The sequence below is a fragment of the Camelina sativa genome, chromosome 10, assembly GCF_030686135.1.
Source record: "Camelina sativa cultivar CO46 ecotype springtype chromosome 10, ASM3068613v1".
In the NCBI taxonomy this organism is placed as follows: domain Eukaryota; kingdom Viridiplantae; phylum Streptophyta; class Magnoliopsida; order Brassicales; family Brassicaceae; genus Camelina; species Camelina sativa.
Window position 1 is genome coordinate 12,124,979 of NC_141889.1, and position 25,721 is coordinate 12,150,699.

The 25,721-nt window shown below is 38.3% G+C and overlaps 4 protein-coding genes across 9 annotated transcripts; 1 reads left to right on the forward strand and 3 right to left on the reverse strand.

Moving 5' to 3' along the window:
* Positions 1–5,243: 5,243 nt before the first annotated feature.
* Positions 5,244–7,989, reverse strand: LOC104718758 (uncharacterized). 2 transcript variants are annotated; one of them, XM_087468487.1, is made up of 6 exons: positions 7,804–7,935; positions 7,556–7,651; positions 6,782–7,455; positions 6,563–6,688; positions 6,086–6,465; positions 5,244–5,973 (listed from the first exon to the last, which is right to left on the reverse strand). In XM_087468487.1, exons 3-6 carry the CDS (start codon positions 7,176–7,178, stop codon positions 5,452–5,454), a joined length of 1,425 nt encoding a protein of 474 aa, XP_087324613.1. In that variant the 5' UTR covers positions 7,179–7,455; positions 7,556–7,651; positions 7,804–7,935; the 3' UTR covers positions 5,244–5,451. The 2 variants fall into 2 exon arrangements, with proteins under 2 accessions (XP_087324613.1, XP_087324612.1); XM_087468486.1 differs by having other exon boundaries at positions 6,563–7,455; positions 7,804–7,989.
* A 5,582-nt stretch (positions 7,990–13,571) lies between these two features.
* LOC104718760 (outer envelope pore protein 16-2, chloroplastic) lies at positions 13,572–14,991 on the reverse strand. 2 transcript variants are annotated; one of them, XM_010436568.3, is made up of 7 exons: positions 14,803–14,991; positions 14,645–14,696; positions 14,481–14,546; positions 14,360–14,388; positions 14,188–14,221; positions 14,010–14,080; positions 13,572–13,901 (listed from the first exon to the last, which is right to left on the reverse strand). In XM_010436568.3, the coding sequence occupies exons 1-7, from the start codon at positions 14,923–14,925 to the stop codon at positions 13,755–13,757; spliced, it is 522 nt and encodes a 173-aa protein (XP_010434870.2). In that variant the 5' UTR covers positions 14,926–14,991; the 3' UTR covers positions 13,572–13,754. The 2 variants fall into 2 exon arrangements, with proteins under 2 accessions (XP_010434870.2, XP_010434869.2); XM_010436567.3 differs by having other exon boundaries at positions 14,481–14,552; positions 14,803–14,989.
* A 196-nt stretch (positions 14,992–15,187) lies between these two features.
* On the forward strand, positions 15,188–19,122 carry LOC104718761 (dihydrolipoyl dehydrogenase 2, chloroplastic). Its single transcript, XM_010436569.3, has 15 exons — positions 15,188–15,670; positions 15,940–16,086; positions 16,209–16,343; positions 16,440–16,542; positions 16,657–16,781; positions 16,958–17,083; positions 17,171–17,251; positions 17,526–17,588; positions 17,702–17,776; positions 17,859–17,937; positions 18,079–18,179; positions 18,266–18,379; positions 18,464–18,577; positions 18,661–18,732; positions 18,857–19,122. Exons 1-15 carry the CDS (start codon positions 15,362–15,364, stop codon positions 18,905–18,907), a joined length of 1,695 nt encoding a protein of 564 aa, XP_010434871.1. The 5' UTR covers positions 15,188–15,361; the 3' UTR covers positions 18,908–19,122.
* Positions 19,123–19,939: 817 nt separating this feature from the next.
* LOC104718762 (calmodulin-binding transcription activator 5) lies at positions 19,940–25,559 on the reverse strand. Of its 4 annotated transcripts, none has more exons than XM_010436573.3 (13): positions 25,106–25,559; positions 24,460–24,585; positions 24,218–24,333; positions 24,024–24,112; positions 23,860–23,905; positions 23,569–23,683; positions 23,327–23,455; positions 23,130–23,188; positions 22,628–23,047; positions 21,533–22,233; positions 20,886–21,435; positions 20,482–20,778; positions 19,940–20,349 (listed from the first exon to the last, which is right to left on the reverse strand). In XM_010436573.3, the coding sequence occupies exons 1-13, from the start codon at positions 25,167–25,169 to the stop codon at positions 20,296–20,298; spliced, it is 2,766 nt and encodes a 921-aa protein (XP_010434875.2). In that variant the 5' UTR covers positions 25,170–25,559; the 3' UTR covers positions 19,940–20,295. The 4 variants fall into 4 exon arrangements, with proteins under 4 accessions (XP_010434875.2, XP_087325530.1, XP_087325529.1 ...); XM_087469404.1 differs by having other exon boundaries at positions 23,327–23,446; positions 25,106–25,523; XM_087469403.1 differs by having other exon boundaries at positions 23,130–23,185; positions 25,106–25,477.
* Positions 25,560–25,721: the final 162 nt, after the last annotated feature.

The window sequence follows — 25,721 nt, forward strand, 5'->3', positions numbered from 1 at the left end:
GACACATTACACAAGGCGATACACCATCATACATCATAACTTTTACGACTGATTAGAGCAGCGTACCAACTCCGCATCATGATGCATTAGTCATACAGCTGACGGTGGCTAACTGTTTGATGAAGAGGATATTAATCGACAATGGAAGCTCAACCAACATCCTTTATATGCAACCATATAAGGAGCTGGGTCTCGACGAAGGAGGACTAACACGATAATCTATTCCATTGGTGGGGTTCAGCGGTGAGGTCAAGCAAAGTATTGGGGAAGTGACACTTCCAGTGTACGCTGAAAGAGTTAACAAGCACACCAAATTTTTGGTAGTAGATTGTTCTTCAGCTTACAATGCTATTATGGGATGCCCTTGGATTCACGACAAGGGAGCAATTCCATCGACTCTGCACCAGACTATCAAATTTCCCACCCCATGGGGAGTGAAAGAGATAGTAGGGGAACAAGAAAGTTCACGCTCGTGTTATCAAACTACTTTGAAAGGGAATGGCCAACAATTATAGCAATTACAGAAGCCACCGCTGATGCCACACGGCGAAGAGCCACGGTTGAGCAACTGGACGAGGTGCCGCTACTAGATAACGATCCCGACAAACGGGTGAACGTAGGCTCAAAACTGTCAGTTGATATACGAAAGAGACTTATCGACTTTCTTTGATCAAACGCCGACAGCTTCGCTTGGACGCACGCCGACATGCTTGGGGTTGCTCTAGACGTCATCATGCATCGTCTAGAAGTAGATCCGGATCATACACCAGTCAGACAAAAGCGAAGGAAGTTTGCACCTGAGCGTGATTCGATAATTAACAAAGAGGTCCAAAATCTCTTGGATGCAGGGTTCATACGTGAAGTGAAGTATCCGGATTGGCTAGCCATTGTGGTAGTCGTTCAAAAGAAAAACGGGAAGTGGCAAGTCTGTATAGATTATACTGATCTAAACAAGGCATGTCCTAAAGACCCATTCCCGCTACCTCACATCGACAAGCTCGTAGATGCTACCGCTGGACACCAACTGATGAGCTTTATAGATGCCTTTAGTGGCTACAATCAGATTCTAACACATCCAGACGACCAAGAGAAGACGGCATTCATGACTACACGAGGCATATACTGCTACAAAGTGATGCTGTTCGGTTTAAAAAACGCTGGCTCCACCTACCAAAGACTAGTGAACATGATGTTTGCTAGCCAAATCGGTCAAAATATGGAGGTTTATATCGACGATATGTTGGTGAAGTCGTTGGTGGCAGAAGACCACATAGTACACCTGCATCAAGCCTTCACTACACTACGCAAATACAACATGAAGCTAAACCCTTCGAAGTGTTCGTTTGGTGTTAGTTCAGGCAAGTTCCTTGGTTACATTGTCACATTTCGAGGAATAGAAGCTAATCCAGACCAAATCAGAGCAATTCAGAGCATTGCTCCTCCAAGAAACGTGAATGAAGTGCAGAAGCTCACTGGAAGGATGGCTGCCCTCAGCAGATTTATCTCGAGACTTTCTGATAGATCTCATCCGTTCTTTGCTGCCTTACAAAAGCCAAAGCCAAAGGACTTTATATGGGACGACAAGTGTGAGGAAGCACTGAAGTGTTGTTGTTGTATCTTGCTGTATCAGAACATGCAGTCAGTGGAGTCCTCGTACGCGAAGAAGGAAGCAAACAATATCCGGTATACTATGTGAGCAAGTCTCTTTTAGAAGCCGAAACAAGGTACAATCACCTAGAGAAATTAGCGCTTGCATTGATAACAGCGGCAAGAAAGCTACGTCCTTACTTCCAAGCCCATCCTATCTTGTTAGTAACTTCGTCTCCTATAAAATCGGTGCTCCATAAGCCAGAGGTATCAGGGAGATTGGCTAAATGGGCAGTCAAACTTGGAGAGTATGACATCATTTATAGACCGACCACAGCCATAAAATCGCAAGAATTAGCCGATTTTGTCGCTGAATTCGCACCAAGCATGATCCCATAAGTGAAAGAAGAAGTGCAAACGCTTAAGGATGAGACAAGAAATGGGGAATGGAAGCTCTATGTCGATGGTTCTAGCAACATTAGAGGAACTGGTCTCGGCCTAGTTCTTATGTCTCCAACAGGCGATACAGCTTCGAGAGCAGTCAGATGCAACTTCCGAGCTACTAACAATGAAGCAGAGTACGAGGCATTGATAGCAGGACTAACGTTGGCTCGAGAACTCAGAGCTCAAAACATAGAAGTGTTTAGCGACTCATAACTAGTCGTCAATCAAACCCAAGGGGATTACCAAGCCAAGGATTCTAGTATGTCTAGATACTTGAGTGTAGTGAAGGAGCTTATCAAAACGTTTAGTAGCTGCAAGATTAGTTAAATCCCAAGAGAGGAGAACAATCATGCAGATGTAACCTTGGATCCGCACTCAAAACTGACACTTCAGTTTATGTACCACTACTGATTTTACAGTGGCCGGCGACTAAACAAGATATAGAAAAGCAGGAGTCCTGTGTCATGACGACGAGCGAAACACCGAACTGGACGACCTCGATACTCGACTATCTCCGAGACGCCGTGTTACCACTGGATCGCGCTGAATGCAGAAAGATCAAACAGCAAGCTGCACGATATATTCTCAATGAAGGACAATTGTACCGTAGATCATTCTCTGGACCTTATTTGAAGTGTATTACGGCGAGTGAAGCTCAGACAGTCTTGGTCGAACTACACTTAGGAGAATGCGGAAATCACTCAGGCGCGCGAAGTCTAGTGTTAAGAGCCAAGAGAGCTGGATAATACTGGATGACAATGAACGAGGATGTTGTACGATTCGTTCGTGACTGTGACAAATGTCAAAGGTTTGCTAATGTCTCAAAACTGCCACGGGAAAATTTAAAGACAATCAGTTCTCCATGGCCATTCATGAAGTGGGGAATGGACATAGTCGGGAAACTGCCAACAGCACCTGCTCAGAAAGTTTTTCTATTGGCAGTGACTGACTACTTTACAAAGTGGGTAGAAGCAGAGGCGTTCAGCCAGGTCAGAGCGCAAGAAATCAGTAGCTTTATATGGAAGAATGTTATATGCAAATTTGGGGTGCCTCATGAAATTTTCACTGACAATAGACCCCAATTTGCATGTAACAAGGTTAAGGATTTTTGCGACGATTGGGGCATAAAATTAAGCTTTGCAAAACCAAGGCACCCGCAATCTAATGGTCAAGCAGAATCGTCAAACAAAACAATTGTGAAACTGCTGAAGAAACGCCTAGAGAAATCTAAAGGAAGTTGGGTAGAAGAGCTTCCAGGCGTGTTGTGGGCTTATCACACCGCTACTAAGTCCTCGATCGGAGAAACACCGTTTTCACTTGTGTATGGGATGGAAGCAGTAGTACCTTGTGAAGTAGGCGTGAAAACGGCACGAACCGAACACCCTAAATTGCAGGAAAATGAAGAGTTGATGAGTCTCGGACTCGACCTACTAGACGAGAAACGAGAAGCAGCGAAAGCCAATAATTGGTGTTATCAACAGGAAGTCGCTAGGAGCTACAACAAAAATGTCAGGACACGAACATTTCAAGTAGGAGACTGGGTCTTGCGACGTACTTTTCAAAATACAAGGGAACAAGGAGCTGGGAAACTCGGTCCCACTTGGGAAGGTCCTTACAAAATCATTGAAGTTCGTGGGTCAGGAGCCTATAAGTTGCAAAGCAGTGAAGGAAAAAATCAACCCAATAGCTGGAATGCCCTGCATTTGAAGAAATACAACTTTTAGTGCTTTGGTTTCTTGGTTTTTAATTATTTATTTTTGGTCTTTTTGGTTTTACCGAAGATTAACACTACACGTCCAATAAAATTGATTTTTCATTCTACAAAGCAAGTCTTGTTGTGAGGATGTTACTATCACGCAAACGTGTCACGAGCACCAGACATAAAAAGTGTCACGAGCACGAGACTTAAAGTGTCACGAGCACGAGACATAAAAAGGGTCACGAGCACGAGACATAGATTATGTTCAGAGCACGAGATTTAAATGTGCCACGAACACGAGATTTATTTGTGTCACGAGCACGAGACTTAAAGTGTCACGAGCACGAGACATAAGAAGGGTCACGAGCACGAGACATAGATTATGTTACGAGCACGAGATTTAAACGTGTCACGAACACGAGATTTATTTGTGTCACGAGCATGAGACTTAAAGTGTCACAAGCACGAGATATAAGAAGGGCCAGGAGCACGGGACATAGAGTGTGCTACGAGCACGAGATTTAAACGTGTCACGAACACGAGATTTATTTGTGTCACGAGCACCAGACATAAAGTGTGTTACGAGCACGAGATTTAAACGTGTCACGATAACGAGATTTATTTGTGTCACGAGCACGAGACTTAAAGTGTCATGAGCACGAGACATAAGAAGGTTCACGAGCACGAGACATAGATTGTGTTACGAGCAGGAGATTTAAACGTGTCACGAACACGAGATTTATTTGTGTCATGAGCACGAGACTTAAAGTGTCACGAGCACGAGATATAAGAAGGGTCACGAGCACGGGACATAGAGTGTGCTACGAGCACGAGATTTAAACGTGTCACGACCACGAGATTTATTTGTGTCACGAGTACGGGACATAAAGTGTGTTACGAGCACGAGATTTAAACGTATCACGAACACGAGATTTATTTGTGTCACGAGCACGAGACTAAAAGTGTCACGAGCACAAGACATAAGAAGGGTCACGAGCACGAGATATAGAGTGTGCTACGAGCATGAGACATAAAATATGTCATGAGAACGAGACATAGATAATATGTCATGAGCACAAAACATGGAGAGTGTAACAAACATTGCTTGTTAAAGAGAAGAACATGTGACAGTTACGGAACACGCGATGGACTGTCACGAGCATAAGACAATACAATGTGTCACGAGCACAAGACAATAAAATGTGTCATGAGCACGAGACCCAAAAGTGTGTTGTAATTCCAAAAGTTAACTTGCTAACCGTGATGAGCAAAAACCAACGATTGGATGCATGAGCAACAAGGCGATTGTCGAAAGCACGAGACTCACGCCATGAGCACGCGACATGAATAGCGACAGTCACACATGACGCAAATAGTAGCACGCGCTATTGAGCATGTGACAGGAATGATCTCTTGAGCACGTAACATCACATGATATAAAATGTCATGAGCATACGACGTGCTGCAGTACAATGCTAGTCATAAAGGATTCAATAAGAAGTAAGATTCGACATGATAATCAGAAAGTCTTATACGAAAGTCTTCTAATTATAAAATACCGAGGAGCCTAAGTCGCGACGTTCACAATGTCAAAGCATACACGCATGATATATAACACCCTCTATAGCCGCGTGACCGCCCAAAACAGTAATAATAATAATATGAGTATTATGTGGTCACAACAAAAGGGATAGAGAGTGAGGTGCATAGGGAAAAGGCGTTCATGGCTGAGTAGGAGAAGGTTCGCAAGAATTCTCAGCGATGGCAACAAGAGAAACCTCAAAAGTAGGAAGAGGCAGTCCTTTAAACTTTTCTTGGGCCTCCATCACATGCACGTACTGCATATCTGCATCAGCTAAATTCCACTCTTTGCGATCTGAAAGAAGGCATTCGCCTAGAGCTTCCCAGTGAGCAATGATGGCTGCCCCATTCATGAAAAAGTCATGCTCATTCTTCATATAATCAATCCGTTTCTTGAGGGTTTCAATCTCTTGCAACAACAACTCTTTCTCTCTCATCGATTTCGTCGCATCAGTTTGAAGGCCACAAATCATCAAGTCACGTTCTTTCACTTCACCTTCTAGACAACTAATCGTCTCGTCTTTGGAGACCACAAGAGAACGAGACTCTTTCTTTTCATGGTCGAGTCGCTGTTGGAGGCTATCCACCTTTAGACGCTCATGTGCAACTTCAACGATGGTGGATGAGAGTTTCCTTTCAACAAGGTGGAATGATGACATGACCTGAAATTGGAGAAAGCAAGGAGGTTCACCACATCTAAAGACACAAGTGTGCAACACCTACGTCATCACGCAACAATAACACAAGCCTATTACAAAGTCAAGATTTCAATACCTTGAGAAGGTCGTTATAAACTCCATTGGCAAGGGCAGCAGTGCCGTCGGCATCCAGAGAATCAAAATCATGGGAAAAAACTTTGTTTTTCAGCTGCTCAATAACCGAAGAAGAGTCAGTGCTTGTTAGAATCTCCTGACAAGGGACCGTGACGGTGGAGGCAGTGTTGCCATGAGCCAGTCTCGCTCGCCTAGGAAATGATGGTGTTGGGATCGCCTGAGGGGCCTTGCGTTTGTTGGCCACAGAAACTTCAACACACTCCATCTCGTTGGAAGAGTCTTCATTTGTTTGGATTGCCTCAGTTAGTTTTCCGTGAGCAGCCAAGAATGACGCGAAGCTGTCAGGTATGGGAAGACGCTGGCCATTCGACATGTCGAATCCTGCAAAAACAAACAAAGAAATAGGTGTGTATATGAAGATGCACCTATGTATTTAGTGTCAAAGTTATTTCGACAAAGACGAACACAAATCTCTTACCCCAAAAGCTACAATGCTCAAGTACAAAAGAACTCGTGAGGAAGGCAATGGAGCGGTACTTGGGATTGTATAATAGCACTTTGGAGATTATTTCTTTGCCTTCTTCACGACTTTTTGCGCGAATGTCTGCAAAAATATAGAGGGAGAGCCAAACGAGTAAGGGAACGAGTAAGTGGTTATAAATCGGGGCACATATGAAGTCGTCATTCGCGAACCCACCAGCATCAAACCAATCAGTGGGAAATCCTGGATTGTAACCAACCCTCATATACAAGTATTTCTGTGGCCAAGACAATTCAAGCCTCCGTTTCTCAAATAACCCGACATCAAACACCAACCGATCAGGACGACGTGAGTGTATAGAGTATCTACCAATATCGTCTACTAGAGGATTGAAGTAGTAAGCGTACAATACCTCATTCGCTCCTATGTCAAGGGAGTGAGACTCTCCAAAGGCTTGAGTTGCCATCAGCACTCTCCAAGCTAACAGAGAAAACTGACCAGGAGAAATAGAGAACTCGTTGGCCATTTTGGCGATCAGAGAAGGAATGACTCCTCGAAATCCTGATGCGAAATTCGCTTCGTAGACGACGACCTCGTTAAGACGAGCATCCATGGCACGCTCAGATGGCAAAGGACATCTTAGAACCACGTCATATGATAAACTGTAAAGCCGTTAAATTCTACTGATGTCTTCCTCGGACAAGACTGACGCGACATTGTTTTGGAGCAGCCTAACATTTGGCTCATCACCATCTAAGTCCCCAACATGAATTTCTATGATTTCTCTTGATTGGCCTAACATAATGTGAGCAAGGGAACACCCTGAACCGAACTCAAACGACACGACAACGGTCTAGAGTACGCCGTGAAAATCTCCCATTATCTCAGCTCTTCACCAGCAAATGTTGAACGAACGAGAGCAAAATGTTGGGAAGAATTGCAAAAAAATATATGATACAAAATAAATAGAAAGAGGACAAGATACACTACCTGTAAGTAGAAATCGAGACACATGGAAGTGGAGAGAAACGACCAGAGTCTCGACAAATGCCAACAAAAACGGAATGAACCTTACTATTTTTGGATCTGTGCAATAACACAGAAATGGCCAATGAAAATGGTTATTAAAGTCACAGTGTTCCAAAGAACAACTAAAATTGCTCTAAAATTGCTGGTAAATTACCAGCACTGTGAAAACCGAAAGGAAACAAAGATTTACAAGAGAAAAATTTTCTCACCTTGGGAAGTCGACAATGAATGCGCTCGCTAGGGCTGCAAGTGGGAGTCGAGCGGGATAGAGGGAAGGTAAGTGGCCAAAAAAATTCCCTTCTATTTATTAGGCCTCCCTAAAGCCCAGGTACGTTTACAACCCAATTTTGATTCTTCACTTTAATCAAGCGAAATTAATAAAAAGATTGTAGCGTATGTAGAAATGCATGGGTAGAGCATTTAGCTAAAATATCTATCTGCTAAAAAAAAAAGCATTTTTGGACCCACATATTTCCTAGTAGTTGATGTACTTTATGCTTAGCATTAGCAATATATTTGTGTACTTACGTTTAGTCTTAGGAGCATCTTTCTTTTATTAATATTCCAACTGTTAGTCTTATTTATGCATTCGGTAAAATAATATATGTATACAACTCTCTAAATTCTTACTAAGAAAATAGAGAGTGGGGGCAAACTGTTGGGCATAATTTTATCATCATAAATAAATAAATATAATTGATAAAGTCAACGCATATTTTGTTGGATAAAGTCAATGTACATATGAATTTATCTTATAAAAGGATAGTCTTCCTGATTGGTTCAGTGAACCAAGAATCTCGTGACTGACTCTATCACGAGACCGAGAATCTCTCGACTGCTTTCATCAATGGGCCAAAAATCACATGACTAGATCTGTTAATGGACCAAGAGTCTAGCGACCAACTTTACTAGTGGGCCAAGAGTCTTGTGACCGACCCTATCATAGATAGACTCGAGGAGCCCAAGACATATCCTAAGGGATTAGGGTTGAGAGATCTCTATATAAAGGAGAGAGGCCTCCACAAGAGGGGGCATCAAGAGACGAAGCAAGAGACCTAAAAACACAAGACACACGACTCAACTCTAGAACGCGGCTAGGGTTTATAGATTGATTCGATGTGCCTTGAATTCTTGTATTTGAGCTCGAGACTTTGATCAATAAAGAGAACTGTTCGACATCTGTTTCTTGTTTCCGTAGTCTTTAAACGTTATTTTTGCCCAAACACTACTACCTTGTAATCAGAAGCTAAATAAAGCAAATTTTGAATTACATACTCTTATCTCCCCAATTGAGAGAAGTATAAGATAAACTCCAACAAGCAATGATCAATCCCCATTTCCTGCAATAAAAATGAAAACATGGAATATGTTTCAGGAAAGTCTTTCTGAATTTGCAACAATTCTTCCTGAATTTTCAAATGTAACTAAGAAACACATCAATACACAAGCAACAAACAATAAACAATACACAAGCAACAATCAATAAGGATGAAAACATATTATACATAAGAGATAAGACAACTGAGTTCTTTTTTAAAAATGTTGTATTATGGGCAATGTTCAAATCTTGTGGCAAACACACTTTAAATTTATCATGAGGTAGTATATAAATCTAACAACACAAATATAGAAGCTTAATTGATGGTGCATGTTAGGCCTAACTCAGCTCCAAGACCATCTCAATAAGCAACAAGAACATCCAATTTCAAGACTCGTCGCAAATATACTTACAATAAACTTGTTCTTACAAAACTAAAACGACCAAGTCAATTAGAGTAATATAAATTATTTTGCAGTCAACAATAATTTGATTCTTTAATTTCTGCAACAAATTCAAGTAAGAAAGATAAAGACTTCCATAATCAAAAATCCTAATCACACACACATAAAAATTACAAACTGCAAATCATACACACATAATAAAGCCAACACTGAATCATCTCAAGTTCTGGTTTGTTTATGTCCTCAAATACTAGCCTAACTAAATTGATAAGAATATGATGATTTAGGTTTTTAGGGATTTGGAAAAAAAATTCAAAATCACATATATATAAAAGTTACAATGCTTACAATTTCTACAATAAAAGAAGAATAGCAAGTGAAAATGATATAAAGCTTACACTAAGAATACCAGATGATGAACAGTGACACGAAGACGAAGAAGATGATCAGGGAAGAAGAAGAATCATGAATCTGATACGTGAACGTGATACCACCGTTGATTGACCGACGATGATACACCGACCGACGATGACTCATCTCCGATTCAGATCTGATTGGGTTCGTCGATGGTACACCGTTTGCATTTGGTTTTGGAATCGACGGAGACGGAGGAGTAAGAGAGAACATGGTGGTTACAAAGTCACGATTTTGTTTCAGATGTGAGAGAGATTATTGTTTTAATTTATTAACATTTTATTTTTAATGATATACAAATTTGTGCTAAATTTGGAATATTTGAATGTATGTGCTAGTTTTGGAACAAAAACTTAAATGTGTGCTATTTTTGTCAATTGCCCTATAATTTATAGGTATATAATTTAAAATTAATAAAACAACTGTAAAATAACAAACAAATATAATGCATGTATTTTAAATATTTAAAATTTTAAAAATATAGTTCTGCGGTGTATCGCGGGTTATATACTAGTTTATATTAACATTTTTGAAGTAAATTTGGTATTATACCTTTTAAGTTATACTTATTTACAAAATTAATTCCTAAAAAATTACATAAAAACAAAATTTATCTATATTAACATTTTTGAAAAACATTTGAAGTTCTACCCTTTAAGTTATACTTATTTACAAAATTAATCTCTAAAAGTTTACAAACAAAAAAAAATCAATTAGATTCCATAATTATCTCTAAAAATTTGGTTTATAATTTCCTAAAACAATTTTTATATTTATATGTAAAATATCTTTATTCCTTTAAAAACTCTAATATTCAATAATAGTTATATTGTTTGATATGAAACAATTAATTTTTTTTAATGATTACTAACATGCTAATAAAAAATGTAAAAATAATTATTTCATGGGTTAAAACTAATAAATTAGATTATTTATAATAGGACAATTCTTGGTGAATGCTAATTCAATACTCTGTTTTCTTGAAGTTTCCTCCGGTCTCCATATAAAATGTGGCGGCGATGAAGTGACAATTAATAGGACTACATATGAAGCTGACAAGTACGACAAACAGCCAATGTTTTTTGAAAAATGCCTTGAAAGGATTGGTTATGAGCAACACATGCCACTTTTTGGATGATCATCCTGTTCGTGAAGGCTTGACGACCTGGTCAAATTCTTCAAAACTCCCTAATTCGCAATAGATCCACGGCTGGCGAGACCTTCCATTAGCTTTGGCCAAACACTCTCATCCAATTCCATGATTTTAGACAAATTACTTTTAAAACATTAATTTTATATCCGACAAAGGCATTAGTTTTGTGTATAATTTTATAACATTAAAGTAATAAACAGGCATAACAAATTTTCAGTTATCTTTTTGCTCTCTATTAAAAAAATTCCAAATCTTATCCAAAATTTGAATTAAAACTTAAAGATTTAGTCAATTTATCATTTTAGCGTAGTTGTCACAATTTATAGTATTATGCATAAAATTATTTTACTAAAACTCAATTAATCTATACAATCTTTATAGTTAGGCTTGGGAATTTGACTATGTTATATATGTTTGCTATTTTGTAGAAATTTTGTGCATATGTTATGAAAAAAATAAGCATTTTTGTGGTTGTTTGTTTTCTCATAGTTCAAATATAAACCACCAAATCAATAGGATGATTTTATAGTTATCAACAGCTTAATGTATGAAATACTCATATTAGAACATATAATTACTTGTATACTTAAATGCACCATATAACCAATGGATTTTTTTTTTCTAGTAGTTATATACCTTCACTACAAAAAAGCAGGTATATTGTATCACAAAACTAAATGAAGCAATTTTAAATTACTTATTTTCAAGTGATGCAAATATATATGATTAGCAACAATTATGTCAATTGACATTATAATTATCTAATTTTAATTAGTTATTTAAAATTGATTCAGTTTCTATTAGATTGTATTACTTTATTAAAAGTGATATAAAATATATTTTTATATCATTTAGATAATTGATGTAATTATTTATCTTTGGTTAAATCACTTTTTAAAATGATATAAAATTTACATCAATAAAATACTGATGCTAAATTATATTATATTTATAGAATTAATAAATTTGTGTGAACGTAAAAAAAAATCAACACGAATTAGACCCTTAATTGTATCAACATCGACCCTTAAACTGATCCTTAATTAGATCCTTAATTGTATCAAAATCAACACAAATTGTATCACCATCGACAAATCAATCTAAAATTAAACCTAATCGATACCAGCTACCATCTTTTTTCTTCTGGAGTTTTCAACACAAGATCCTTAATCATAATGTATACCATGATTTTGGAGAATTTGATGGGATTTAGAAAATTTAGAATTTTGATAGATTTTAGGGAAGTTGATATGATTTTCTGTAAAATTCTTTCAAAACCCATCTAAAACCATGAGATTTGGATTTATGTATTTTTAACTAAACAAATCCTCTCAAGTTCTCTAGAATCCTAAAAATCATTAAAATCCAAATCCACAAAATTGTTTTGAACAACAGTGGATTTTAAAGTAGATTTTTAAATCATCAGTTTAATAAAAGTGGATTTTAAAGTAGATTTTTAAATTATCAGTTTAATAACAGTGAATTTTAATAGACTTTTTAAAATTCATGATTGAATAACATAGGATTTGTAAATTTCACACAAATCACTTAAAATGTCAAGTTGAATATACCCCCTAAGTGTTTTTCCGACTTTGATTCTATGATTAGCTTTTGGTGTGTTTATTAATCTTCTTAATTTTTTCTAGGTTTATTTTATGTAATTTTGTTTTGCTAAGTAAAACACAAACGTTCTTTACTGTTCTTAATTTTAAAGTTCTTATTATGCAAACAACATGATAAAATCTAACTTGGGTGAATTTGCCTCCTAATCACGCGGGTGATGAACACTTAATTAAAAAATTTACAAAATACATCTGCTGATTGCAAAGGATTAATATATATATATTGACCGGCACTGTATGGGTCATCGACTCCACGACCACATTCCTTATTTCTAAATTTAGTGAAAAACTCTACTAATACTTAGTTGTTAATATATCGATTTGGTTTGAGTTTGGGATGTGTCGTGTACATGCGTAGATTTATTTCTAGATTCTAAAAGTTTTGAAGTTTTGTTAGTTTTGTGATTTTCTAAAACTTACAAATAATTCAAATCGTTCTTTGAGGTTTTGATGGATAAATCATGGATAAAATAAACACGTTTATCGCAAGATTACATATTAGGAATTAAAAGTTTCCTGGATTTTGCATGTAAACCAAAATGGAGATTCTTGAAGCTTCAAAATGGGGATTCTTGCCAGTTGTTAACATGTTAGTTCATATTACATGGGGAGTCTTTTACTCAATTCATATATTATGTTGGGTGTTGAAACCTTTTTCCAAAACAAAAAAAAAAAAAGAATGTTTATATTTTCTTTAATGTACTAACAAAAATATAGAGTAGTACATTTAAAGATGCATCAAAGTTGATTAGAGAATATATGCGCCACCTAACTTTAAATTTTTCAGTAATTAGATAGATAATCCAAGCCTTTTGTGAACCGGACAAAGATTTGAAAAACTTTAAACTGACCATTTTTCTATTTTTACATTTTAAGACATTTCTCAATCGGGAGCAGAGAAGAAAATATTTTCACTTCCATACAAAATGTCATTCAGTCATAAATAAGCGAGCAAATACTTCCAACGATCTATTGCGGCCTCACCCTCACGGCCGGGTTCTTGTCTAGTCTCACAGGACCCGAATTTTTATTCAAATTGGATAAGATCATCTTGGACAGAAAGATAGATTCCAAAGTAATATTCTTGAAGGATGGAGAAGTGATCTCTGGCTTTTGGAGTTTCAACTTTCAAAACAAAAAGTCTTAGTAGACCACTAGAGAATTTGTTTTTTTTTCTTCTTCTAAAACAGACATAACTGATACAAAATAAAAACAACCCTTGTAATTAAAAGCTTCTAATGAAAATCATCTAGAAAACTCTAGAAAGGAGATTAGCAGCTGTAGAAATGGCTGCTCCGGTAAGAGCAGACTGAACCACTTGCTCATGGCTTGTCCTATCCGAGGTCGTCATAGCCATTGCCGCTCCTGTCAATGCTCCAGCCACCGCGCTGTTCCTCTGTGATATACATTACATATATACATACATATGATTACCACAACATAATTAAAGAACATGTTAATCATTGATGAAACAAAATGATACAAATAAATCAATTTGACTAACCCAATCATGAGCTCCTCCACGAACCTCCTTCATACCGTAAGTGATACCTGAGTACAACCCAGCTGCTAGCCCTACAATTCCAACATCAATATCCAAATTAAACCTTAAAATCTCCTTCCGACGTTAAATCTTGAAACATTAATTTAATTAAAAATATACGTATATATAATAAACTCACCCCATTGGAGAGACTCTTTTCCTGTGTTCTTCACCTAGAGGCCAACCAAATTCAAACATGTTCAGTAAACTAACAAGAGACCTAACGTGTCATGTTTGCAACTCGTATGGATACACTAGCCCACGTCTAGATGAACATTTGACGATTATATATAAAAGGTTAATAAACTCACCAGTGCATCAAGAGATTTGCTGCTTTCCCCTGATAATAATAACAACGATAAATATCACTATCATAACATTAACGCTGATTACATAAGATCAGAAACCACATACGATACAAACAAAACGGACCTCTGAGATTAGGGAACCTATGTTTCTTGTTCTCGGACGGTGGACCGACGTTGTTCGAGTCAAACCCTGCCCCTATTTTTATTAATTTTGACTCATATATATTACATAATTTTGTTACGCATAAATTATAAGGAACAAAAGAAACTCGTCGGAGTAGTTCTTACCCTCAACCACCGTAAAGTAAGCTTCCCTCGACACGGCTTGTAAAGCTCCCACCTTCATAATTAATCCATGTTAAGCTATATGTGTTAAGTACGCACGTAACGTAACGTAACATAAATATACTATCGGAAAAACGGAAAGATATGAAACGAAAACTTACACCGGCGGCTTTGACGAAGGAATCAGCGATACGGTTGAGAAGAGGATGACCAAGATCGAACAAGTGTGCCTTCTCAAAGCTTCTTATCTCATCCATTACTATTCTTCCTCCACCCTTCTCCATTTTTTTTTTCCCCTTTTCTTCACTTTCTCTTTCTTGCTTTCTCTATCTTTTTTTATCTGTTAATACTTCTCTCTTCGACAAAAAGTAAGGAGAAGTATGTGGAACTGAACAGAGTTTTTTCGACACGTGTTCTGTTCCTCCACACGTGTCGGAGTCTGCCGTTTGAACTGTTCAACGTTCTCCTTCCCCACGTGGCACTCACAAGATCAACGTCAGACAGACCGAGAAATTAAAATCAAGGTCCAATGAACCGGTAGATATTATTATAAACCGGGAATTTTGAAATCTCCGGTTTAAAGACGAGAAACGTGCCACGTGTCTTCTCCGCTTTGATATCTCCGCCTCTGCTCGTCGGAGTGAGAGACTTCCACTACTTGTCATCTCCGTCACTCCTCTCTCTCTACAGATCTCTCACTCACGTTCTCTATCTAACACAATGCAATCAGTTCTCTCTCTTTCCTTCTCACAGGCATCTCTTCCTTTAGCGAACCGTCCGCTTTGTTCGTCCAACGCAGCTCCTTCCTTTACGCCGAGGAATCTCCGGTTCTGTGGACTCCGGCGAGAAGCGTTTGGTTTCTCTCCGTCGAAGCAATTGAACTCGTGCCGTTTTCAAATTCAGAGTAGGAGGATCGAAATCTCCGCATCAGCTGGAAATGGAGCTCCGTCGAAATCGTTCGATTATGATTTGATCATCATCGGAGCTGGAGTTGGCGGCCATGGAGCTGCATTACACGCCGTTGAGAAGGTCTGCTTTCTAATTAGGATTATGATTTGCCAATTTCTGATTCAAATTGCCTTTAATGTCAGAACACGAATCAGATCGTTCTTAGCATGATTGTTCTTGGACATGCGAATTTGATGCTCTTACTAACATTTCTGGTACACTCTTTCTCAATTGAGCCGGAAAAATTTGGAAATTTGCTTGATAGGATGACTTACTATCTAATTACTGTGTTTTCTTTCTAGTGCTCATGATCTCATCAGGTGAATTGTTGTTTTGCTAACGTTGTATAGGGACTCAAAACTGCCATCATTGAAGGAGATGTTGTTGGAGGGACTTGCGTTAACAGAGGCTGTGTGCCTTCCAAAGCTCTCCTTGCTGTTAGTGGTAGGATGCGGGAACTCCAGAACGAACATCACATGAAGGCCTTTGGTCTGCAGGTATAGTATATACTGCTGTCAAATGCAATTCGTAATCGCTCAAGTTTGATCTCTAACAATTGTGAAGCAAGTATTATCTCCCTTGCCTTGACTCTAGCTCCATTGTCTCCCCTGGATAATAGGTTTCTGCTGCCGGTTATGACCGTCAGGGTGTGGCTGACCATGCAAGTAACCTGGCTACCAAAATTAGGAATAATCTCACCAATTCTATGAAGGCACTTGGTGTTGACATATTGACAGGGTTTGGCGCTGTTCTGGTCAGTATGTCATTGTCTTTGGTTGACTAACTCACATGATACGTCTTTGTTATTTGGTGATCCTGATGCTAATCAGTCTTTTTGGCACTTGTGCAGGGCCCACAAAAGGTTAAATATGGTGACAATATTATCACCGGAAAAGATATCATCATTGCAACTGGATCTGTACCGTTTGTCCCGAAAGGAATTGAAGTTGATGGTATGTATTTTGTTTTAAACATGTATAAGCTAGGGGAGAAGCCTCAAAAACCAAAACTTTTCATCTCTTTTGATATAGCAAATAGTTAATATTTCCTTATATTTTGTGATGCAGGAAAGACTGTTATCACAAGTGACCATGCATTGAAATTGGAGTCCGTTCCTGACTGGATTGTGATAGTAGGAAGTGGTTATATTGGACTTGAGTTCAGTGACGTTTACACGGCCCTTGGAAGTGAGGTAAATTGTTGATTTTGTATTAATGATTTGCATTGGTATAATAATGTGAGGTTTTTGTTTCTTTCAATAGTAACAAAAGGCTCTTATGATTCTGCTCTATTGGTATTTCTATTGCTATGTTCTGCGTTGCAATGCACTACAACCCCCAGGAAGTCTCAAGATTACTCTTTTTGCAGGTAACTTTTATTGAGGCGCTGGATCAGCTGATGCCTGGATTTGATCCTGAGATCAGTAAGCTGGCTCAAAGGGTTCTGATTAACCCAAGAAAGATTGACTGTCATACTGGAGTGTTTGCAAGCAAAGTAAGCCTTTTTGACTCATTCTAAGTTAGATTTCATCCTTATACTGAGAATTTATGGAATTTTTTTTCTTTTAACTCTTCCTTACAGATCACTCCAGCAAAGGATGGAAAACCCGTGATGATTGAGCTTATTGATGCCAAAACCAAGGAACCCAAAGATACTTTGGAGGTAAGAAAATGTTGTGCAGTATCTGAAATCCTACAAAAGAGAATTATTGTCCAGTTATGTGATGCTTATTCTGCTTCTTACCACAATGTTGTGACGCTTTTACTATTACCACGTGGGAAGTCTATAAATTAAGACATGCATACTTGCGTTGCTTAGCCAGGGATTGCCAAAAAGAAAATGAACAGAAACGTCTTTGATTTCCATCACAATTGGAACTTTTAGTTTTGTGCTTTTAATCTGCACTGGAAGTGTGACCTTATGTTCCTTTTTCAAGGTGGACGCTGCTCTAATTGCTACTGGTAGAGCTCCATTCACCACTGGACTTGGCCTAGAAAATGTATGAATCGACATTAAAAGGCATCCTTTATGAATACTATTTTTCATTTTGCTCCATCGAGGAGCTTATTATGTTGTGAAAGAAATAACATTAAAGCTATGTTTTCCACACAGATCAATGTTGAGACACAGAGAGGTTTTATACCAGTTGATGAGCGAATGCGTGTTATCGATGGAAATGGAAAGCTGGTTAGTGATAATTTCATATGTACACCTTATTTTTTAGCAGTCAAATTTATATTTTATGTACGGAGTCACTCTTGGTTGATAGGTTCCACACTTGTACTGCATTGGTGATGCCAATGGTAAATTGATGCTCGCTCATGCAGCCAGTGCTCAAGGAATTTCTGGTAAATGATAATTAAGTTTCCACTATCAATGCATCTGTGTTTTGCCCTCTTTTACACTTTACTGTGTTTTGCCCTCGTTTCCAATTTAATATGTTTGATTGGCCACTTATTAAACTCTGTGCATCTACTTGTGTTGGTTAGTGGTGGAGCAAGTCACAGGTACAGATCATGTGCTTAATCATCTTAGCATCCCAGCTGCTTGTTTTACTCATCCTGAAATCAGCATGGTGGGATTGACAGAGGTAATCCTAGACACCCTTAGTGGATTGGTGCTTGAAAATAAGGTGTATAACCGTAACCTTTAATGTTGGATATCTTTCAATTTCAGCCTCAAGCAAGAGAAAAAGCTGAGAAAGAGGGATTCAAAGTAAGTATTGCAAAAACAAGTTTCAAGGCAAACACAAAGGCCCTAGCCGAAAATGAAGGAGAAGGACTTGCTAAGGTAAAGAGAAGAAACTAAATCGAAAGTTGTTTACAGTCTTCGAGTTACTGAGAAGATATCTGAACACGCCTTTTATGTGCACAGATGATATACAGACCTGACAATGGTGAAATCCTTGGAGTACATATCTTTGGGCTGCATGCTGCGGATCTTATCCATGAAGCATCTAACGCGATTGCTTTAGGAACACGCATTCAGGTAATGGTTTCTCTGCGGCCTGGCTGTGATTTTGATCACTGGTGTTTAGATTGTGATTTTTTTGTTTGGTGATGACAATGCAGGAAATAAAACTTGCTGTTCATGCACATCCGACGCTGTCCGAAGTTGTTGATGAACTATTTAAAGCAGCCAAGGTAAATACAAGAATCTAAATCTGCATTCTCTAATCTTTTTTTTTTTTTTGACAACACATTCTCTAATCTATAGACATCAAATCTCGATATAGAAGCAACCAACTCCTATTTATCTATATTCCAGGTTGACAGTCCAGCTTCAGTAACAGCACAAAGTGTAAAAGTTGCTGTATAAACAAAATAAAAAGTTTGAAAGCATCCTGTAACAAAAGTTTTGTGGAAGAAGACATTTGTACTTTACCAATATTCAACGACGGACAAAGATTGAGTCTCACATTTCATCCCGTATATTTGTTTCATGTTGTTCTTTAAATTGTATCTTAGAATTAAGAACAAAAGAAACAGATTGTGACAGACGCATAATTCACTAAACATGTGGAATCACATTCATTCTCTCTCCTCTTAAAAAATAAACAATCGCTCTCCCTTCTCTCTAGAACTCACCAGCGGCCGCCTAGGTTTAACCGGCTCCGGTGGCTTCTTTAGCACCGGAGCTGGGGTTCTCTTCTTTTAGTGTTGTTTTATCTTAATTTTCGGCTCATCCATATCTTTATTTTATTCCAACAGCATCAGATTTGGCTTTTTGAGATCTAGATTATGAAACTTAAACCTTTTCGCCTTTAGGGCTCTCGTTGCTTGTCTTTGTTTTTCCGTCAAGCTCAGCTACAGATTTGGCCGTCCCCTTTTACGGCAGAGGCAGCCGTCAACCAGTTCTTTTCTGTCTCAGATGAAGAATTTCACCATCGTAGATCTAGATCTCCTTCCTCCTATATTTTTTGGTTTTGGATCTGTCTCACCGCTTCTGAAGCTTCTCATCGGAGCATCATAAAAAGGGACGCACGACATCTCCATTCGGTTTTAATTTGTGGTTAAGGAGAATCTTGTATTTTTATCCGCTTGTGTGGTTTTCTTGTCTCAGAATTATTTTAATTTATCAAAGGTTTAGGTTTTGTTTATCTTAATTTTGGAGTTCTAGATCTTGATTCGGGAAGTAATTGAGTGAATGTAGTGTATTTCACATGCTCGGATTTTTTCTCCTTTGTTTGACCTCTTTTGGTCTTAGTCTTCGCAAGTGAGTTTGTATTTACCGGCTTAATCTTGTGGAAGGATTGATATCCTTTAGAGACTTTGTAATATCTTTCTCTCGTTGAATATCAATGAAATCCTTCAGACAAAAAAAAGAAAAAAGAAAAAAAAAACAGACACATAATTGAAATATATTTTATTATAAGTCAGAAAATCCAAGATAGAAAACAGTAAGAAGGAGAGAATTTAAAAGACAATCTAAAAAACGTTTTAGCTTTTTAGCGTCAACTCTCATAAAATGTCACAGAACACAGCAGCAATACAAGACTTACTACTTCACAATCCCCCAAAACAAAAGAAAATTACTAACGACAAGACGCTCTATGGAAGATCTCCCAGCTCCAGGCTTGATTTACCATAATACCCTTTGAAACTTTTTTGAAAACAGCTTCTATAAGGTCGAAATTGCCCCTCGTCATTTACACAAATTTACAGTTCCACCACACTGCACCCACCTCCTCTTCATTGTTGTTGCATTCAGCTCTCCTCCATAGCCATTTGATCAAGTTCTTGCATCCCATCATACTCCAGCTGTGTCACGTTTAAAATTTTGACATACGTTTATCAATCATCAAACCTTATATGTGATACGGTGTTTTAATCCGTTACGAATATATTTGAATTGAGTTAAAGAAAACAGAAAGAAGTAAAAGTGATTTTCACCTGAGCTTCTTCATGAGCCAGTTTCATCCTTCTGTAATCTTGCTGAGCCTTCTTGGACCGGAACATGGCCTGGACTTTAACCACTGACCTCTCGAGCCGTTCCTCTGCTTGTTTCTGGCTTGTCTTGTAGAAATCCTCCACCTCCTCACCCCCTTCCTTCTCCTCAGGTTGGCTAACCTGAAGCCCTCTGAAGCCTTTTCTCTTCAGTCTCCACCTCAGAATCGCCTTCTCAAGAACTCCCACCGACCATGTTATTTTCTGGTACTGCCTTCTTACTTGGAACCCTCTAAACGCAGCCTGCAAAACATTTCCATATTTAAAACCACAGAGCAGTTTTATAAGTTCGCAGAGAATCGTTTATCTCTTTTCTTAAAGACGGTATATAGATCGGCTTTTGTTAGTACCTGGATCCTAATTGCCTTTTTCCGCATGTTCAGAAACTCCCGTCTCATTTTCCATGTTTGGAACCTGTACTGAATCCGAGCAGCGGCAGCAATCTTCCTACGAACCTCAAAATTGCGAAACGCGTGCTGAATCTTCATCGCGGCTATTATGTTTTTGGCTTCTTCTTCCTTGCTAGCAAACCTAACTGCGCTTGACCTAACTTTCAGCTCGTGCTCCCTGAACGCTCCCTGAATCCGCGCTGCCGCTTCTGCAGCGGTTCTGTACGCCGCCAGAGTGTCTTTCAGGCTCTGCTCATCTTCATTGGAATTCCCTAGGTTCGACGCCTGCTCTGCCTTGATGGTTTCAAGGTTGCCAGTGATGTTTCCAGCCATTTGCATGTCCTTAAACTGTGCTACAAGACATTTCTCAGCAAGAAAAGCTGCTAAACCTTCATAACCTTTCTGCTGTGCCAAATCAGCCGCCGTGCAGCCGCCGAGGAATTCCTTAGTCGGGTCTGTCACCAGGTTTGGCCTTGCCCCAGCAGACAGAAGAGCAGCCACCATTTTCTCCCTTTACAAAAAAAAAACTTGGTAAAGAAGTAAATTAAATAAAACGGAAACAAGATTAGCAAATCTCCTATTACTTAAAAGATGCAAGTTAGTTTTACCTTCCATAGTATGCTGCCCAATGAAGAGCAGTCCAACCATGCTTATCACGGAAATCCAACGATATATTTGCCCAGGAGAAGAGAAGGATCGACCAAGTGTATCCTAGGACGGCACAGAGGTGGATCACTCCAAGGCCTTTAGAGTCATATTCCTTAGTGTTGCGGTTCTCGATGACCTTCTCCAAAAGCCACTCTTTCAGCCTATTTTTCAGAGTAAGCTCAAAGAGATGGTCCCTCGCTTGATCAAACGGCACCTCATTCGCCTGGATTGACTTCATTAAATACGCCCAACTGTTTAAGAGATGGGAAGTCCTGCTGGCGAGTTTCTTAGCCTCTAGCAGATTATCAGGTGAGATTTTACTTGTTAAAACGCTGATTTTGTTAGAAGAAGTGAACAGAAGATGAGCAAGTCTGACTTGGAACTCAAATTCTTCCCATTTGTATAGCTGGTCGTCTTGAGGGATAGCTTTTTCAATAACTGGAACCGAGCGGTGTTCGAAGCTGAACAATTGGCTGATTGGTTTGTTTCCATCGACACTCAGATACAGGTTCACCACCCCCGGAGATTGAGGGGGAAGAAAGCAACGGTAAACCCCCAACTGGAGAAATTCTGCGGGGACACGTAACTCTCCACATATGCAGAAGAGATTTGATCTTCCAAAATGTTGAAAGCTGTCGTGAAAGAACCCAGTTACAAGAATCTGCAAAAATTAACGACTAAAAAGGTCAGTATTTTTCAGCTAGAAATGTTTACTCGATCTTAACACGTAGATTTAATACGCAATATGAAGTAGAGACAGTCTGACAATGTTATGCTTTACCTATCTAAGTTTCATATTGTGAATCACACTATACACAATTTCATACTACAAACATACTACTCATAATTAGCAAAAGAGATGCATAAGATTTTAACAAATACACACGCAGTAAAGTGAGACACACACTTATTTTATTAATATGCAGACTTTGAGTTATTTTCTTGATAATTTATTACCCTCTTCTTTTTAAACCAAAGTCTAAGGAGTGAAACTATTTTCTTTTCCTTCAGCATAAAATAACAAGAAGGTATACTAGAAAAAATGGTATACAAACCTTTGTTTTCTCTGTCGAAAAGGCCCAGGCAGGTGAAACATCAGTTATGTTGAATACTTGCTCCGGTATGTTAGAGTGGGAATGAAATACAGCAGTAGTAGAAGATTCCTGCCCAGGTGTATATACAGCTTCAAGGGAAGGATCATCCACGGAACCAGGAGAGTCACTAATGAAGTTGTTCACCCACCTTCCAAAACTATCCTGACTTCCAAAACCATTATTAAGCATAGCATCACCTGGTTGATCAGCAACCGTAGCACTGGAATCCCTACTCTGTAGATTTGACTCTACTCCACAGTGCACATGCTGATTAGAAAATTCTCCTGCACCACATGAGTTATTATTTTGGTAAACAGGATCTTCGAGACCGGGGTATGATGGTATATCTACTGATCCGTTGTAGCCTGCAAGATGATATCCCTGCACAATGAACAAGATGACAAGATGGTTAACATAAAAACAGCTAAAGCCACTTGCAGGTTGGAAAATTCCATTTACTCACTAGCTTTGTAGATCCCCTAGGTGCAGTTTGGAGCTGCTCTGTGAAGTATAACATATCTTCTACAAACAGAGAACAAATAAAATGAAAAAGTTAAGTATTTTAGCATCATCTCATTGCATTTTTTTATTACAAGAGTCAGATATTCTTTTTGTCAAGGATGGGAAGTTTTATAAGATAAGCTCAAGTAACATAAGTACCTTCTGTTGGATGAGACTGGTTGCTGATATCTGCTGGTACTAGAAGCTCATCCCAATCAAGCGTGTTGATCTCATGAAGCCTAATCTCATGATTTCTAGAACCCAGACTGTTGCTGCGCACTTCAAACCCTTAAAAAAGAGTGTGATTAATTTTTTCTCCTTCTAAAATCTCCAAATGAAGAGCATATTTTAATATACGCCAAATCGTAACAACTCAAAATCATGAAGAGACACATTCTCACCTGTATTACAAGTATTACGGACACCAGAATTGATATCTTCAGCCACAAGTTTTGGTGATAGGTCAGAGATCGAACTTGAATAGGAGTTTCCAGGTGTTGCTGGAGCTGCCTGAGCCTGTTTAACCAAAATTACTCAGAGAGCAGCAAACAGATATTTATCTTTTATAACTAAAATCTGCCAAAGGAAGGCTGTACTCTATCCGACAACAAAGATACATCATCGTAATCTATAACCACAAAAAAATGAAAATAAAAAATGATAAAGAAGCTGGGGACAGGTAGAAAACAAACCTCATGTGTCTCGCGGTAGTGGACAAGAACTATGTGCTCCTGAGACCTGCCATTACAAGAAGAGGTGATTTAATTTCATAACCTTCAGAAACAAAGCAGAGGGAAAGAAGGCATCCAAACTATTTCTTCAGAAACCAAATGAATAATCTTTTGTTGAGACATACTTATCCAACAACCAGTAACACCTTCGCACAAATGTAGGGTTATCATTGCCATGGGCGTAGTAAACATGAATCCTTTCCTCGTTACCCACCTGGAGAAGGAAGAATAATAATATTCAGAGATCACAAAGGAACATACTTATATATTAGCTATGGAGGGGAAAAAACACAGGCACATGAAGTCAAAGGAAACTCACTTTTAGATGTTCATGAGCTTCCTTAATTGTTTTTCCATCCTTCTTCTTTTTCCAGTTATGACCATCCTTTCTAAAGTTCCTCAACATCTTACGGTCGAACAACACAATCGTACCACCTGCCAAATATGACCATAGTTCAACAAAATTTGACAGATTAAGAGTTTGAAAGCATCTCTGATTAAATCTTAGAAGAAGAAAACTTGAACTATGAGGAGGGAAAAGAAAGAAAGAAAAAAGAATACTTTTGGGCAAATTCACTGGTTTGACGTTGATGGTGAAGGATTTATGATTACAAAGGAGAGCATGGATCTCGTTTGGACGGAGCCACCTAGTGTATGCTTCATCCAACATAGTTTGTATATCCAGATCTGCAACACACAAATCCAAAACTATCAATACTCAGACAAGGAATCATTTGAGAAGGAACTCATGTATGCATCTAATTTTGTTTTCCATATTGACAATCAAAACCGGAGAAGTATACACTGATGACATTCTCCTCAACCATTTCATTAAAACAAGAACATGGCATGTAGAGAAAAGTCTCTGGGCTTTGATTCATTCGGTATCAAAAAGTTTGCTCTATCCCATTTGATTCTCCTAAAAATGTCCATGACTTCGTAATTAAAATCAACAACACAAGGAGCCTCCTCAATTCTACAACTATCTTGCAAATTTTAGTTCAACAGCTTCACGACGAATCAAAAGAGCATTCGGAGGAATATATTAAAAAATGAACTATAAAAACCCCAGGCGAAAATGGAATCGGACAATCAAAACCCAGACCAAACCATGTCCGTGCGTGCGAATTAAAAGAACCAAAAAAGAAACAGTAAAAAAAGAACAAGATTTACATTGATTGAATCAGCAAAGAGAAGAAGAAGAAACCTTGCAAAGTATGGAATCCATGAATCTCCGATCCGATGAGCTTGCCGGAACCAACGCCGGCCATCTCCGTTTTCCGATGATCCTCCTCCGATGAACCCTAAGAAAGTGAAATTACAAGTCGATGGAGAGAGTGTGTAAACAAACTCAGAAATTGAGAAATTAGCAAAACGATGAAAGAGAGAAAGAGAGAGGAAAAAAAAAAACAAAAAAAATCAACGAGCTATTAAAAAAAAAAATTGGTAAGAGAGAAAAGTTGTTAAAAGATAAAATTTTATCTCTAATCTAATGTGTTGACGATTCAATGGAACTAGTAGTATATGCGTTAACTCGCATAAAACAAAAACAAAAAAAAATGTCTTCTATTTATTTTTTTAACGATAAGACTTTGTGTTTCTAAATTCATAAATTACACCCGTCCAAAACAAAATTGACTGTATTTTCCCATACATATATCATACACAACATCAACGAGTAGATTCTTTTGAGGTAACTCGAAAAAGGCTATTTTTCTAGGTAATTGAGCACTGAAACATTTCAGATAAACGCTAAAAATTTCATTGATTAAATTTTTTAGTGAACAATGCATATAATTAATCAAAAAAATATTGATTACTCA

What these genes read in the sequence shown, in the direction of transcription:
- LOC104718760 (XM_010436567.3), bottom strand. Translation starts at nt 14,925, where the DNA reads ATGGAGAAGGGTGGAGGAAGAATAGTAATGGATGAGATAAGAAGCTTT. An exon ending in CCTTCGTCAAAGCCGCCGGT is followed by an intron (nt 14,697 to 14,802) that starts GTAAGTTTTCGT and finishes TTAATTATGAAG; the next exon opens with GTGGGAGCTTTACAAGCCGT. An exon ending in TAGGTTCCCTAATCTCAGAG is followed by an intron (nt 14,389 to 14,480) that starts GTCCGTTTTGTT and finishes TATTATTATCAG; the next exon opens with GGGAAAGCAGCAAATCTCTT.
- LOC104718762 (XM_010436573.3), bottom strand. Translation starts at nt 25,169, where the DNA reads ATGGCCGGCGTTGGTTCCGGCAAGCTCATCGGATCGGAGATTCATGGA. An exon ending in ACTACCGCGAGACACATGAG is followed by an intron (nt 23,684 to 23,859) that starts GTTTGTTTTCTA and finishes TTGGTTAAACAG; the next exon opens with GCTCAGGCAGCTCCAGCAAC. An exon ending in TGGCTCATGAAGAAGCTCAG is followed by an intron (nt 20,350 to 20,481) that starts GTGAAAATCACT and finishes AACGTGACACAG; the next exon opens with CTGGAGTATGATGGGATGCA.
- LOC104718761 (XM_010436569.3), top strand. Translation starts at nt 15,362, where the DNA reads ATGCAATCAGTTCTCTCTCTTTCCTTCTCACAGGCATCTCTTCCTTTA. An exon ending in CTGGACTTGGCCTAGAAAAT is followed by an intron (nt 17,589 to 17,701) that starts GTATGAATCGAC and finishes TTTTCCACACAG; the next exon opens with ATCAATGTTGAGACACAGAG. An exon ending in AAGGAGAAGGACTTGCTAAG is followed by an intron (nt 18,380 to 18,463) that starts GTAAAGAGAAGA and finishes TTATGTGCACAG; the next exon opens with ATGATATACAGACCTGACAA.
- LOC104718758 (XM_087468486.1), bottom strand. Translation starts at nt 7,178, where the DNA reads ATGGATGCTCGTCTTAACGAGGTCGTCGTCTACGAAGCGAATTTCGCA. An exon ending in TGAGCATTGTAGCTTTTGGG is followed by an intron (nt 6,466 to 6,562) that starts GTAAGAGATTTG and finishes TTGTTTTTGCAG; the next exon opens with GATTCGACATGTCGAATGGC. An exon ending in TTTATAACGACCTTCTCAAG is followed by an intron (nt 5,974 to 6,085) that starts GTATTGAAATCT and finishes CTCCAATTTCAG; the next exon opens with GTCATGTCATCATTCCACCT.